General features: G+C 43.1%; 1 protein-coding gene across 2 annotated transcripts in view; it reads right to left on the reverse strand.

The window, feature by feature from the left end:
- Nucleotides 1-14,597: 14,597 nt before the first annotated feature.
- The window catches only part of GGPS1 (geranylgeranyl diphosphate synthase 1), a 57,027-nt gene continuing 53,980 nt past the window's right edge, over nt 14,598-17,644 (reverse strand). For both annotated transcript variants that reach the window (XM_068279524.1, XM_068279525.1), the window contains one exon: nt 14,598-15,451. In XM_068279524.1, coding sequence (XP_068135625.1) covers nt 14,693-15,451 — 759 coding nt within the window. In that variant the 3' untranslated portion in view covers nt 14,598-14,692. The remainder of the gene's footprint in view (nt 15,452-17,644) is intronic.

Genomic DNA, 17,644 nt, shown 5'->3' on the forward strand with positions numbered 1-17,644 from the left:
GCCCCTACACCTAACTACACAATACCTGGCTGACTAAACTAAAGGCACCTACACCTAACTAAACTATACCTGGCTAACTATACTGAAGGCCCCTACACCTAACTACACTATACCTGGCTAACTATACTGAAGGCTCCTACACCGAACTACACTATACCTGGCTAACTATAATGAAGGCCCCTACACCTAACTACACTATACCTGGCTAACTATACTGAAGGCACCTACACCTTATTACACTATACCTGGCTATTTATACTGAAGGCACCTATACCTAACTACACTATACCTGGCTATCTATACTGAAGGCACTTACACCTAACTACACTATACCTGGCTTCCTATACTGAAGGCCGATACACCTAGCTATCTATACTTCAGGCACCTATACCTAACTACTGAAGACATGTATACCTAGCTACCTAAATGTTGGTAGATCTCCTGGACTCGGCAAATTTTAAAGTAGCTTGCAAGCCGAAGAAGTGTGGGCACCCCTGCGCTACACATTTAAGTTACATATTTTTTTGTCTCACCTCCTTTCACTGTGTCAAAATGGACACATGAAGTTATTTAAATTTCTAAGTCAACTTAACCCCTCCTGTTAGGCAAAATACCCTTCTCTGCTGTCCCGTCTGATTGCTTAAGCACGACTGTAAAGATGGTAAGAAGGTGTACAGCTTTACGGAGGACAAACAGCAGGACCTGGTCACCCGGAGCAAACGGGTTGAGGAGTGGCTCTACATTCCGTACGAAAGGCCGAGCTTGCAAAGCCCAAGTACGGGGTGATAGAGTGAAGGGCTCCTCTTCTTTAGACGCAAAGGGAGCAAGGGTTTCCCCGCAGTTCTAATAGCCCTCAAGCTGTTATTAAGACTTGTGTCCTGTTGCATGATGTCACAGACCTGAATGGAGAAGCAGGGTTTGACCACAGTTTTATTATGACCAGATATTGCTGACAATGCAAATATGATGCAAGACACATGCACAGCACGCTATATACAGACAACCCAAGAAAACAGTGCTAAATATAGATGCAAAACACATGCACAACACGCTATATCTAGACAACCCAGGAAAACAGTGACAAATATATACAATGCAAATATGATGCAACCACATGCAAACACACCATAACAGAGCAATCACCATACAGAGATAATCAATGTGCAATACTCCAAGGCCCCTATTTAACTAACTAAAATATACACAGAATCAATATATACAACCAATTGCAGTACAAAAGGGAGCAGACAGAAATCACAGTCAGAACATAAGATTCAGGCAACAAACCAATTGCAGTACAAAGGAGGAGGCAGGAATCAGGGCTAGACAGAATAGACAGAGTTCAGCAACAGGAAGGCAAATACAGATTTCAGGGCAAGGAATCAGGAACCAGGCCTGGAAGCACAAAGTTCTGGCAATTAGCAGGAGGAAGCGGCAGTCCTTAAACAGTCCATGTGATAACAGGATGCATGTAATGAATTGCAGATAATCAGTGCTGCTCACAGTCCACAGGGCCCTCTGCTGGTGGCACAATGAAATTCCCAGCAGTCCATGCGAATACTGCTAGCAGCAGGCAGGGGAAAGGTTGTGCATGGTTCCTGAAATAATCCCCCCACCCCACCACACTTAAGGGGCCGTCTAAGGATGCTCCGCCATGCCCTTATAAGAACTCCCAACAGGGTCCCATTGGATGGCAGGCAACAGATATCCTGGCAGAGTTGACAGCAGGTGCCACAGATGGGTGGGCAGGGAGGGAAGCAAAAAATCAAACAGATAGGACTGTGACACCAATTAGACTATTGTATCCCTGTTTCAGATCTTAGCTTGTGGAGCCTGTAGTATATTACATATTTCTTCCATTCAAACCGTCCCGATTTTAATCCTATCCCAACATTTGTATAGCGATTTTCTCCTGTTGGAATCAAAGCACTCAAGAGCTACAGCCACTGAGGGCAAGCTCAAGGGCCCACCCTGCAGTGTTAGAAAGTCTTGCCCAAGGACAAAGTTTTTTTTCATCTTTTCATGTTTTATGTGAAGAATATATGACATTTACAGAGAACAGATTTCACTGTGGGCATTACTATGGGGTACTGTGTCTAACACATCCAGCATACAGAAACAATCTTCACTGGCTCTAATACTGTGAGTAAAATGTGTTCAGAATGATATAAAGCAGAAATACAGGTTCACATGTGTGTAAATAATCATCAGCTGCAGCTCTGTGTTTCTGATCCTGTGTGTCTCTCTCTGCCTCGCAGTGTAAATTAAACAGTTTACAGCCAGGGAGATCTAATTCTGAATGTAGAGGGGGAGGGGGAGGCATCCAAGTAAGGAAAAAGTACAGTTCCTTCTTTTCAGATCCTTCTCTGTATCTAAAAAAATCTCCCAGCTGTTCTCATATAATCTGTGAGAAAACAGGCAGGGCAGAAACAAACAGTAAATCATTCCTCTGTGAATAGTGACAGAGAAGTGTAACCTAGCTACATGGTATAGCTCTAGCTTCTAGCATTGACGCCGAAAAAAACTGTTACAAACAGCTGGTAAACTGTAATGATCGGTGTCAACACACAGAGAGAATCTGATTATTGGTGATCTGCAGTATCACCAACAATACAGATATATACCTGATTATTGATGATCTGCAGAATCACCAATAATACAAGTATGACTAACCTCTGGACACCTAAAACAGTGATAACAATAATGACAATGTTAAAACACAAGATCGTGGAAATGTCCACCACACAGCGATTCCTCAGAGGTGTGGTTACCTCTGAATGGGAACCCCGTATGTGAGATCCTCTAAAAGGCTGGAAGAGGAGTCTCAGCCTCTAGCAGTAATAATCTGCTAGGGCAAGCGTCTCAAAGAGGCAAGCCTCAGAGATAGCCCACCAGTGGGAGACGTTCCACTGGAGGGAGAAAGGTCAGACAAGCAGAGGTTCGGCAACAGAGAGACGGCAGCAGTACAGGAACGGAAGGCTGATTTAGAGTCGGGAAACAGGCAGGGTCGGCAACTTTGAATCAGATAGGCAGAGGTACAAGATCGATAAGAGAAGAGAGTAGTCAGGGATAGCCAGAGTCAAGACACAGGTAAATATACAATACAATCCTAAACTGAGGTGTGACGTCCTTGGTATCAACACCTAGGAACCGAGCTAAGGTCTGAGCGTTTACACCTAAGTATTCACGACAGCAGACAAGGAGCAACTGAAACATAGCTCCTTATATGCTAGGAGCGCTTCTGCAGCGCCACCCAGCCAATCCGAGAGCTAGCTGGAGTCAGCTGACCGGCGAGTCAGCTGACTCCCCGTCTAGCTGCATAAAGGTCCTGCCGCCGGGCGCGCGCACGCGTAATGCGTGCCCTATGTGCGGCTGAAGGACCTGTGTGGGACAGTGAGGAGGGGACCGCCGCCCGCCGACACGCGGAGACGGCGTCCATGCTGCTCTCCGCCGCGGCGGAATTCCCGCCGGCTGTTACATAAACAAGGCATTTTTTTCTGCATAGGTTGTGACGAGAGACCTCTGAAAAGCTTTCTAGTGATGCTGGCTAAAAGCTATATAGGTATGTGGGGTTTACAGAACAACAGTTTCTTTGATAGTTGTTCTTTAACCATTTGCGGACCGCAGTGATAGAGATCTACGCCCTGTTTTGATGGGCTCCTGGCTGGCAGGGCGTAGATCTCTATCACCGGCGCCGCCGCTCCCCGCCGCGATCGCGCGCACCGAACCGGCTGCACTTAGCTGTCTTATGACAGCTAAGGCTTCCGGGTATCGGCAGGAGCCGTCACTGATTGGCTCCCTGCCGTGTGATCGCTGTGAGCCAATCACAGCGATCACCCTCCGAAAGGCAACATAGTTGCCGTTCCGCCTCCCTCTCCGCCTCCCTCTCCCTGTCACTGTGGATCTTATGTGACAGGGAGAGACGCACAGCCTGCAGCCGTGACAGGCTGTGCGATTTTAGTGTAAATAAAAATCTTTTTATATCCAGATCTCCCCCCAACCACCTATATATAGATATATATGTATATCTATATATAGATCTATATATATAGATCTATATATATATAGATCTATATATATAGATAGATCTATATATATAGATAGATCTATATATATATAGATCTATATATATAGATCTATATATATAGATCTATATATATATATATATATATATATATATATATATATAGATCTATATATATATATAGATCTATATATATATATATATATAGATCTATATATATATATAGATCTATATATATATATAGATCTATATATATATATAGATCTATATATATATATAGATCTATATATATATAGATCTATATATATATATAGATCTATATATATATATAGATCTATATATATATAGATCTATATATATATATATAGATCTATATAGATCTATATATATATAGATCTATATATATATATATATAGATTGTGATTACTGGATTTGTGATTTTAACCACTTGCTGACCGCCCCTACCTAGGGGCGGCGGCAAAGTGGAGCCCGCAACGACCGCAATACGCCGATCGGCGGCGGCTCGTTGCGGACTAGCTGGCCGGGGATCGCACGCTGGATGTGCCCGCCCGCGACGTCAACCCTCCAGCCAATTAGCAGCGGCGGCGGGTTGTTAATGTAAAGCGGATAATACGCTTTGTAATGTATACAAAGCGTATTATACAGGCTGCCTCCTGCCCTGGTGGTCCCAGTGATTGAGGGACCACCAGGGCAGGTTGCAGCCCTCCTAGTAAGTACCCAAGCACACTGATCCTGCCCCCTGATCGCCCACTGCACCCATCAGACCCCCCCTGCCCACCCCTCAGACACCTGTTTGCACCCAATCACCCCCCTAATCACCCATTAATCACTCCCTGTCACTATCTCAACGCTATTTTTTAGATTAGGTCCTAAACTGCCCCCTGGAGGCTCCTGAACACCCCCCCCCACACCCTCAGATCCTCCCTAGACCCTCCCCCCTGTGTACTGTATACATCTATTCTTCCCTATAATCACCCACTGATCACCTGTCAATCACCCATCAATCACCCCCTGTCACCACCTGTCACTGCCACCCATCAGATCAGACCCTAACCTGCCTTTTGTGGGCACCTGATCACCCACCCACACCCTCAGATTGCGTGCAGACCCACCCTCAGATCACCTCCGAAAGTGCATTGTTTACATCTGTTCTCCCCTCTAATCATCCACTGATCACCCATCAATCACCCCGTCACCAACTGTCACTAATCTGCCCCTTGCGGGCACCCAATCACCCGCCCACACCCTCAATTAACCCCCCAGACCCCCTCTGATCAACTCGCCAGTGCATTGCTTGCATATATTCTCCTCTGTAATCACCTACTGATCACCTATCAACCACCCCGTCACCCCCTGTCACTGCTACCCATCAGATCAGGCCCTAATATGCCCCCTGCGGGCTTCTGATCACCCGGCCAAACCCTCACCCGCCCCACCACAGTGACAGAATTTTTTTTTCTGATTACTGCTGGTACGACTTAATTGCCATGTCCAGGTCACGATTTGAGAACATTCCTGCACTTCAGTGCCAATACAACCTGTCATCTAAGAAGCCACCCTGCTTATGATCGGTTCCACAAAATTCGGCCCCTCATAGACCACCTGTCATCAAAATTTGCAGATGCTTATACCCCTGAACAGTCATTTTGAGGCATTAGGTTTCCAGACTACTCCTCGTGGTTTTGGGCCCCTAAAATGCCAGGGCAGTATAGGAACCCCACAAGTGACCCCATTTTAGAAAGAAGGCACCCCAAGGTATTCCGTTAGGTGTATGACGAGTTCATAGAAGATTTTATTTTTTGTCAAAAGTTAGCGGAAATTGATTTGTATTGTTTTTTTTTCACAAAGTGTCATTTTCCACTAACTTGTGACAAAAAATAAAATCTTCTATGAACTCACCATACACCTAACGGAATACCTTGGGGTGTCTTCTTTCTAAAATGGGGTCACTTGTGGGGTTCCTGTACTGCCCTGGCATTTTAGGGGCCCTAAACCGTGAGGAGTAGTCTAGAAACCAAATGCCTCAAAATGACCTGTGAATAGGACGTTGGGCCCCTTAGCGCACCTAGGCTGCAAAAAAGTGTCACACATGTGATATCGCCGTACTCAGGAGAAGTAGTATAATGTGTTTTGGGGTGTATTTTTACACATACCCATGCTGGGTGGGAGAAATATCTCTGTAAAGGGACAATTGTGTGTAAAAAAATCAAAACATTTTAATTTACAGAGATATTTCTCCCACCCAGCATGGGTATGTGTAAAAATACACCCCAAAACACATTATACTACTTCTCCTGAGTACGGCGATACCACATGTGTGACACTTTTTTGCAACCTAGGTGCGCTAAGAGGCCCAACGTCCTATGAGTACCTTTAGAATTTCACAGGTCATTTTGAGGCATTTGGTTTCTAGACTACTCCTCACGGTTTAGGGCCCCTAAAATGCCAGGGCATTATAGGAACCCCACAAGTGACCCCATTTTAGAAAGAAGACACCCCAAGGTATTCAATTAGGTGTATGGGGAATTCATAGAAGATTTTATTTTTTGTCACAAGTTAGTGGAAAATGACACTTTGTGAAAAAAACAATAAAAATCAATTTCCGCTAACTTGTGAAAAAAAAATGAAATCTTCTATGAACTCACCATACTACTAACGGAATACCTTGGGGTGTCTTCTTTCTAAAATGTGGTCACTTGTAGGGTTCCTATACTGTCCTGGCATTTTAGGGGCCCTAAACCGTGAGGAGTAGTCTAGAAAATAAATGCCTCTAAATGACCTGTGAAATCCTAAAGGTACTCATAGGACTTTGGGCCCCTTAGCGCAGTTAGGGTGCAAAAAAGTGTCACACATGTGGTATCGCCGTACTCAGGAGAAGTAGTATAATGTGTTTTGGGGTGTATTTTTACACATACCCATGCTGGGTGGGAGAAATATCTCTGTAAATGGACAATTGTGTGTAAAAAAATCAAAAGAAATCTCATTTACAGAGATATTTCTCCCACCCATCATGGGTATGTGTAAAAATACACCCTAAAACACATTATACTATTTCTCCTGAGTAAGGCGTTACCACATGTGTGACATTTCTTTTGCAGCCTAGGTGCGCTAAGGGGCCCAAAGTCCTATGAGCACCTTTAGGCTTTACAGGGGTGCTTACAATTTAGCACCCCCCAAAATGCCAGGACAGTAAACACACCCCACAAATGACCCCATTTTGGAAACTAGACACTTCAAGGTATTCAGAGAGGGGCATGGTGAGTCCGTGGCAGATTTCATTTTTTTTTGTCACCAGTTAGCAGAAATGGAAACTTTTTTTTATTTTTATTTTTTGTCACAAAGTGTCATTTTCCGCTAACTTGTGACAAAAGATAAAATCTTCTATGAACTCACCATGCTTCTTAGTGAATACTTTGGGGTGTCTTCTTTCCAAAATGGGGTCATTTGGGGGGTATTTATACTATCCTGGAATTCTAGCACCTCATGAAACCTGACAGGTGCTCAGAAATGAGAGAGATGCTTCAAAATGGGAAAATTCAATTTTTGCACCATAGTTTGTAAACGCTATAACTTTTACCCAAACCAATAAATATACACTGAATGGGTTTTTTTTTATCAAAAACATGTTTGTCCACATTTTTCGCGCTGCATGTATACAGAAATTTTACTTTATTTGAAAAATGTCAGCACAGAAAGTTAAAAAAATCATTTTTTTGCCAAAATTCATGTCTTTTTTGATGAATATAATAAAAAGTAAAAATCGCAGCAGCAATCAAATAGCAACAAAAGAAAGCTGTATTAGTGACAAGAAAAGGAGGTAAAATTCATTTAGATGGTAGCTTGTATGACTGAGCAATAAACCAATAAAGCTGCAGTGGTCTGAATGGAAAAAAGGCTCTGGTCCTTAAGGGGTGAAAAGACTGCGGTCCTTAAGTGGTTAATATACAATAGTCACTCACCATATAAAGATGCAATAAATAAATATATATATATATATATATATATATATACACACACACACACACACACACACACACACACACACACACACACACACACATATATATCCAGCCACTCATCTGTTTAACCACATAGCCCCTACATCCAAAAATGCATGTTGGTCGTAGGAGCTACATCCATGGAAAAACCCGTCACTGCGGCCAATCGCATGTTTGCCCACGGGAGTTCTAATCGCCGCCCCTTTGCCCGGGAATCAGTGAATGGGAACACAGCTCCAATTCATTGATCTAAGTACCCGTGTCAATGAACGCCGGCATCAATGAGAAGCCTGTGTCATTGCGATGTCGAAAGTAACACATCCACGCATCACTTCCTGTTTAGCGTACTAATTGTACGCAACAGAAAGTATTGCACAAGGACATCTTGTGGCTAAATAGTAAAATTACACTTACATACATTTATTTTGACAAACAGTCCTACACATGAATTAAAATTAATTCCTTAATTCACACACTTCCAAAAATACCCAAATAAAACTGTATATAGAAAATTAAAAAAAAAATACAATAAGAAAAAACATAAATATTTAACTTAGGGACTGAACTTTTTTAATATGCATGTCAAGAGGCTATAATACTAATATTTTCTAAAATGATGGGCTTGTAAAAAGAGATGGACGCAAAACTGAAAAAATGCACCTGTATTTCCAAATAAAATATTGGCGCCATACATTGTGATAGGGACATCATTTAAAGGGTGCGATAACCGAAACAAATGGGCAAATAAAATGCATGGGTTTTAATTATGGTAGCATGTATTATTTTACATTTATAATGGCCAAAAACTTAGAAATAATGCATTTTTACAATTTTTTCTTAATATTCCCGTTATAATGCTTTTAGAAAAAAAAAAATCTTAGCAAAATATACCACCCAAAGAAAGCCTAATTGGTGGCGGAAAAAAAACAAGATATAGATCATTTTCTTTTGATAAGTGGTGATGAAGTTATTGGTGAATGAATGGGAGGAGCACTGTCATGATGTATAAGGTGAAAAAACACTGAAGGCTGAAGTGGTTAAGACTGTATCATGCCTAAAATGTTTTTCATGTTATAAAATATAAAAACCGAAAACGTTTTTTCTGGTGCAATGAAGTGAAAGTTCCAGGCGTGAAAAGTTACAAACAATTAGGAGAGGTGGGGAGCAGCTTGGGACGGAGGTGGCCATAATATAAGTTAAAGGGAATTTTTATAGTTGGAGGGGTATGAATAAAATGGCTACAGATTGGACTGTACCAATATTTTATCCCTGTTTAAGATCTTAGCTTGTCTTAGCTTTATATACTACAAACGGTCTTCCTGCACTTTTTTCTACCACAAAATTAATTTTTTCCATTAGAAAGGAAAGAGCCATTTTATATGCAGACATTAAAAAATGGTACTAATGGCTGCACCAGATCTAGTACATTGAGAAAAATGGGTCTTCTGTCTTGTTAGTAGCTCTCTGCAGAGCAATAGTTAGCGTTCGTTTGGTTTTCAAAGGTTGAAAGACCCATTAGTTTCTATCTCTGGGTAGTTATTTTATGTTCAAGATCTTTTCAGGGTAGCCTGATAGCATGTAATGGTGCTGGTATATCTATAAAGAAGTGGATAGGTAAGGGGTTTCAATGGGCACAAAGTCACTCACCTCAGATTACCCTTAAGCCCTTCCTCTACACCAGGGGTGCCCAATAGGTCGATCGCGATCTACTGGTAGATCGCGACCGCCTATTTGGTAGATCGCAGGCCGTTCGGCTGCAAGCATGTTAAATTTTGCGGCCGGCAGCTATCAGATGTTGCTGCCGGCCGCTGGCCAATGGAAGAGGCGGAGTGGAGAGAGGCGGTACTGCGGGAGAGGAGGACGCCGCGACGTCATAGCTGGGGGCGGCGCTGGGCACAATGCATCAACGCACGCTGCCCGCCGCCCCCTTCGCTCGCCGGAATCTTCATTAGAGTGCCCATCTGCACTCTAGCCAGCGCGGCTGAAGGAGGGGAGACCAGGAGGAGCCCCAGACACCGCCGCTGGAACTGGAGGGAGGTAAGTGGCATCCACACCTAACTACACTATACCTGGCTAACTATACTGAAGGCACCTACACCTAACTACACTATACCTGGCTAACTATACTGAAGGCCCCTACACCTAACTACACTATACCTGGCTAACTATACTAAAGGCACCTACACCTAACTACACTATACCTGGCTAACTATAATGAAGGCCTCTACACCAAATTACACTATACCTGGCTAACAATACTGAAGGCCCCTACACCTAACTACACTATACCTGGCTAACTATACTGAAGGCCCCTACACCTAACTACACTATACCTGGCTACCTATACTGAAGGCCCCTGCACCTAACTACACTATACCTGGCTACCTATACTGAAGGCCCCTACACCTAACTACACTATACTGAAGGCCCCTACACCTAACTACACTATACCTGGCTAACTATACTGAAGGCCCCTACACCTCACTACACTATACCTGGCTAACTATACTGAAGGCACCTACACCTAACTACACTATAACTGGCTAACTATACAGAAGGCCCCTACACCTAACTACACTATACCTGGCTAACTATACTGAAGGCCCCTACACCTAACTACACTATACCTGGCTAACTATACAGAAGACCCCTACACCTAACTACACTATACCTGGCTAACTTACCTGGCTAACTATACTGAAGGCACCTGCGCCTAACAACACTATACCTGGCTAACTATACTGAAGGCCCCTACGCCTAACTACACTATACTTGGCTAACTATACTGAAGGCACCTACACCTAACAACACTATACCTGGCTAACTATACTGAAGGCCCCTACACCTAACTACACTATACCTGGCTAACTATACTAAAGGCACCTACACCTAAGTACCCTATACCTGGCTAACTATACTGAAGGCCCCTACACCTAAGTACACTATACCTGACTAACTATACTGAAGGCCCCTACACCTAAGTACACTATACCTGGCTAACTATACTGAAGGCCCCTACACCGAACTACACTATACCTGGCTAACTATAATGAAGGCCCCTACACCTAACTACACTATACCTAGCTAACTATACTGAAGGCACCTACACCTAACTACACTATACCTGGCTAACTATACTGAAGGCACCTATACCTAACTACACTATACCTGGCTATCTATACTGAAGGCACCTACACCTAACTACACTATACCTGGCTTCCTATACTGAAGGAAGATGCACCTAGCTATCTATACTTCAGGCACCTATACCTAACTACCTATACTGAAGACACGTATACCTAGCTACCTAAATGTTGGTAGATCTCCTGGACTCTGCACATTTTAAAGTAGCTCGCAAGCCGAAAAAGTGTGGGCACCTCTGCTCTACACGAAGTTTTCGGAAACCTACAGCGAGCAATTCCATCTTGCTTGCTAATTCGTGCCACCCCAGACACACCATTAATGCCATCCCCACGGGTGAATTTACTAGGGCGGCACGTAACTGTTCGAATCCATGTGACCTGGAACAAGAGTGTAACTTGGTAGAACTTAGACTTAAACAAAGGGGATATACAAAGAAACAGTTGGCTGTGGGACGACACAAGGGTCTCAGGAGACCACATTCAGACTTACTGAAAAGTAAGACTTGGGGTGAGACCGGGGAGGACAAGGTTACTTTTGTTACCGGTTACAGCCTAGAGTTTAATAAGATTACTAGTATTGTCAAAAAGTACATTCCGGTGCTGCATCTGGACACAAAACTCAAAACCATCCTGTATAGAGGGTGTCGCTTTTCTGCTAGAAGGGCCCGAACTTTAGGGTCCATTCTTTCACCAAGTCTTTTTCGGTCTCCTTCAACTTCTCGTACCCTTACATGGCTAGCCACAGTGGGCTCTTACTCTTGTGGTTTTTCCACATGCAATTATTGTCAGTGTCACAAAAAAGGCAACTCAGTATTCTCTTTTGTGCACAATAAGAGCTTTCCTATCAAACAATATGTAAACTGTAATACTAAATGTGTTATTTATGTTATTTCTTGTATGATATGTCGCATCCAATATGTGGGGTGTACTACCCGCAACTTGAGAGCGCGTTGTAAGGAAACGCGGAAATGCCGCCGTCTCTCAAGGTGAGGCGGCTGTTTCCGCGTCCAGCATGGCGTCACAACGCGGAAAAAACGCTGCATGCCGCATAGGCAGTGCGGCGGAATCCGCATTGGGAACGGCGGAATCCGCATCAGAGGCGGCCCCCGCACTAGATACATTGCATGACAGTACTGGTGTGGCTGGGATTGATAGTCCACCAAGATTCAGACTTACACGCGCGCGAGCAGAGAGGCAGAGTTTAAATAGCAGTTAGAAGGGTGTCGGCTGACCAGCTGGGTCAGCTGACAAATTCCACTGCTCTCATTGGACCAGCAATTAGGGAGGTCCTGGAAAGGTCCTAGAGTATATATACTGCTGGTTGTTCACTTGCTCTTTGTCTGGCGTGCGATCACATACGTGGGAGCACCCAGATCCGTAGTCAGATCCTGAAGTGTGCCGGGACCAGCTGGAGCTGTAATCCTACACTTAGCTAGATATTTGATAGCTAAAGTACTAGTTTGATTGTGATTATATGTTATGACTTTTGCCTGCCTCGACTATCCTCCTGAACTCTGACCTTGTACCTCAATATTTCTGATACTCTGTTGCCGAACCTCGGCTCGTTCCTAGACTTTGTTTCTGCCTCCTGATTTTGTACCCCGATATATCTGATACCCTGCTGCCGAACCCTGCCTGTACTTTGACTCCGCCTTTGCCTACTGTATTTGTACCTTATCTGTCCGTGTGTGTACGACCTGGCTTGTCTGACCTCGAGAACCGACCTCACGATTGGAGGCGGTTCCCAGTCCTGTTAGTGACACTTCTTCCTGAGCGTCACTCTCAGACTTTCCTTCCTACTGTCAGTCTGACTCCTCCCGTCTTGGAGAGCTCAGGTCTGCGGAAGGAATCCGTGCAGTTCTCCTTGCTGCACTGAGGCCTAGGCCTCCTAGTGTTACTGTTACACCAAAACACTACACTCTACTCAGGCGAACAGAGGTTAGTTTGTATATCGGATTATCGGTGAGACTGCAGATCACTTATAATCTGGTATATATCTGTATTTCCGGCGATACTGCAGAGCACCGGTAATCAGATACTCTCTGCGCCCACCGATCGTTACACGCGTATAGCGGAACATTATTGTGGCACCAATTGGAATACTTTTCGCAAATCTGCAGTTTCATAACATTTCGAAACGGTGCACAGTGGTAACTTATCTTCTTTTAGTTTTCAGGGGGTGGAGCGGGTGGTTTGTCCAATTAGAGGGTGTGATATGCAAAGATTGTTGTTGAAACGTGAAGCTTATTGGATTCATAGACTGGGCACCCGTATACCACAGGGTTTGAATAAAAAGTGGGATTTAAGCCTGGTCTATACATACTGAAGATTTGTTCTCTTTCAAATCATTATATGTGTTATGTCTCTTAACTATGCTGTTGTTAGTGCTTCTTCCTTTCTTCTTTTTTCTAGCTTATATATATTGTAAAAATGTTGCCAATGAATTGTACATCTTTTTTACATGTCATTTTTGATGCTTTTATTGTATTTTTGCATTGTATCTTTTGAAGATGTATGTCCCTTTAAGGAATGATTTGTATGCTCCCGGGGGTGGAGTTTTTCTCCCTCCTGGCCTCATATAAATTCTTCCTTTAACAGTGTCACTTTTAACTACGATTAAGGGCAGATGGTAGGCCCGATACGCGTGAGTTGATCCTGTGATTGTATTGCCATGTCTGTGGATTTTTCTGATAAACTACAGCCTTTTTTACTTCAACCTGGTCTGGTCTGCGGATCCTCCTTTTTTGTTCATTCATCTTCTATGGCTTGGCTTACCTGATCCTGCACCGACTGGTATGGGGCCTGGGGGTGTAGAACGTTTATGAACTCTTTTTTGTTGCGGTTTGGATAGGCTTGCAATATATTCATATCATTAATATCAGCATTTGCATTTTTTTCTTACCTGCTTGGATAGGTTTGCAATAGATTAATACCATTAATATTTGGGTGTGTGCAATATTATTGTGCAATACTTTGCAACTGATGATTTATTCTGGACCCCACTGTGGATATTGTGTTTTTAGCATTTTTTATTCATGTTGACAATAAACTTCTCTTTATTATGACAAATCTTTTGGTTTGGTGTGGCTCTTTTATTAATTTCTCTGGTTATCGCAGATTGATTGGGGGCGACCAACAAACGTGGCAGAACACCCGGCCTTTCCGATTTGATGGTTATTATAATTATGTATTATTAATTGTGTATTTATACATGTTAAATTAGATCACCTGTAAGGCCGGTACACACATTTAATTTTGATTTGCCAACCACTGACCAATTTTACCATCTCCATGTAGTATGAGAGCTTACCTACACAATCTGTTCACAGTATTTAAAATCAATTGACCCTCCACAGACATCCTCATAGTACATTGAGGTAATAAAATTGCCTAATCAAAAAACACACCAAATATTTTCACATTGATTTATTCATGTTTTTCCAGTTCAGCTCATACAAAAATTCTGTAACAAAAATTAGGCTTTTCAAGTGAAGCAACTGGCAAGATTATAAAGCGTTTTTATAAGTCTGGCTCAGTTGATCGATAATTGAAATCAATTCTGGATTCCCTCCGAGGGATTCAATTAATCTGTATGCTTCTTTTTCTAATTCTATTAAAGTTTGCTTTGTATATTCAAAAGAGCCCACCCTCTCAAGATAATGTACACAGTATTTCTTGATGTCAACATTCTCAGTCCTCTGCCGCAAAATGTTTTGTACTTGGGTACTTTCAGGTCTTGACCAAATTGCATGTATTATAGGAAAGGAAAATTTGCCCTCAGTCAGGTCTTCGCAAAAGCTTTTGTTTTCACTATACTCTTTACTGTTTAAGTTTGCATAATCATCCCTGATTTGGAAGAACAATCCAAGAGTATCCAAGAGCGGCTTCAGATCCTTGCCATAAGAAGAAAACAACTGCATAAGGCCTACAGCTAATCCAAAAAGACCTCCTGTTTTCTGCAAAACCATAGCCTTGTACTCAGTTTCAGTAGGACAAGTATATGTATCTCTCCAATATATGTCTAATCCTTGGCCACGGTGCAGTTCAATCAACTGTTGGGTAAAAACATTGACTGCTTCTGGGTGATTAAGGGTTAAAACTTTCTCTAATCCTAAAAAATACACATAATTTGCAGAATTTATGACTGAAGGAACACCATAAATGCTATGCGCAACTGGAAAGCCTCGGCGAAGCTTGGAATTATCTTCAATGTCATCAATAAGCAAACTGGCATTATGGAGCATTTCTGTCACTTCAATTATTACCTGTAACAATAAACAAACAATCAGTTATATTCAGCACAACTAAAAATGTGTAGCATAAAGTCCAAAGACATATTCACAGGAGACAGGTTTACAGAGGCACTGTAGTGACATTTAGTAGAATGTAATTAATTATTTAGAATACCCACTTTTACGTTAATTTTCCTGGTTTCTGCATTTCCAATATCTATAAACACTTCCTATATCTATATAGAGTTATCACCGCGGTGATACGATCGCACTATCCTATTGGCCACGATTGATTACGGAGGTGGAAGGAATTCCCTCAAGTGAGCATATAAGCCTCAATTTTTATATCTTGTACGTGCAATTTTTAAAGCGCATAATTTTGCAAACAAAAGGCGGTAATACACCAAGAAGCGCTCGCTGTTCCTTTTGTCTTTACAATATGTACAGCACAATTGGAGCCATATTAGGAGCAAGGCCTTGCTCCACAGCACAGAGCTAAATCACAAGCCCTTGGCAGCACTGGACAAACACAGGTTCCATAGCAAGTAAGTACACAGCCTAATAGATGCACACATTCTTATCACTCTACAAATATCTTTCACTTAACAAAATATCTCACAAACCTCTATATAAAACTACTTACTGTATACACTGCCCTGTATAACCTATGGCAGTACAGAATTTAAATTGCCATACATTTAGGGCCTGAGTCCAGTTGTGTCTGCTTTTCAGCATCTGTAACATTGATGTGTTTCTGAAAAGCGGACACAACTGCGCACAACTGCCTTAGTGGGCTCAGGCCCTAATGAAATGCACCCTTCATTGTAATAAACATGCATCTTTCAAAAACTATTGGCTGGAGATGCCCAAAAAGGTATAAAACAAGTATTTTTATATAGGTATAGGTAATACAAGTATTGTTAGCTTACCTCTCTCGAAGATGCACACCAGTCATTTTTGGTGGAAATTTTCAGTTTTATTGAACAAAAACACACATTTCTCTGGTCTATCCCACTTTTTCAGGACTTGAGACTTATCAACCTCAGCCGTTCAGCACATTTTCTTTATTGTACTGAAGAAGTGGAATAGAGCCGACAAATGCGCCATCCTGGTTTTTGTGCATTAAAACTGAAAAATTCCCATGCATCCTACTATGCATTTAGGTAAGTGGGCCCTCTGGTACCACTTTCTTCCTTCTGTCTCCCCAGCACCAACTGAACTGCTGTATTTCACACCCAAACTTTAACATTCTCCTCAATCATGTTAACAGTAAAATGTTTGGTTCACCAATCTGGTACTGCTTCAGCTTCCTAGACCATAGTTCTTTGGTTTATTCCCAAAAGCAGACACCATGTTCATATAGTTTTAAAGAATGCAACAAATCTGCAATTTTTAATCTACACAGAACATACCGTACATCAGTATATTAACAACTTGCCGACCGCCCACAGCCGATGGGCGGCGGCAAGGGCTGGGCCCAAACGACCGCAATACGCCCATCGGTGGTGGCGTCACGCGATCAGGCGCCGGCGACAGGCTCCTCCCCCCTTGCGCAGTAACCCGCCGGCCGTTCAGAAGCGCCGGTGGGTTACTAGCTGCCCGATTGCCGCTACAAAGTGTATAATACACTTTGTAATGTATACAAAGTGTATTATACAGGCTGCCTCCTGCCCTGGTGGTCCCAGTGTCCAAGGGACCACCAGGGCAGGCTGCAGCCACCACAGTAAGCACCCAAGCACACTAATCTCCCCCCCCTGCCCCCTGATCGGGAAACACCCACTAATTACCCATCAATCACCCCCTATCACCACCTGTCACGGTTACCCATGAGATCAGACCCTAATCTGCCCCTTGCGGGCACCCAATCACCCGCCCACACGCTCAGATTGCCCTCAGACCCCCCCCTTTATCAATTCGCCAGTGCATTATTTACATCTGCTCTTCCCTGTAATAACCCACTGATAACATGTCACTCACCCATCAACCACCCCCTGTCACTGCCACCCATCAATCAGCCCCTAACCTGCCCCTTGCGGGCAATCTGATCACCCACCCACACCATTAGATCGCCCACAGACCCGCCGTCAGATCAACTCCCAAGTGCATTGTTTACATCTGTTCTGCCATCTAATCACCCATCAATCACCCCCTGTCACCACCTGTCACTGCTACCCATCAGATTAGACCCCTATCTGCCCCTATGGCACCCAATCACCCGCCCACACC

This window comes from Hyperolius riggenbachi, chromosome 4, assembly GCF_040937935.1.
Source record: "Hyperolius riggenbachi isolate aHypRig1 chromosome 4, aHypRig1.pri, whole genome shotgun sequence".
Classification (NCBI taxonomy): Eukaryota; Metazoa; Chordata; class Amphibia; order Anura; family Hyperoliidae; genus Hyperolius; species Hyperolius riggenbachi.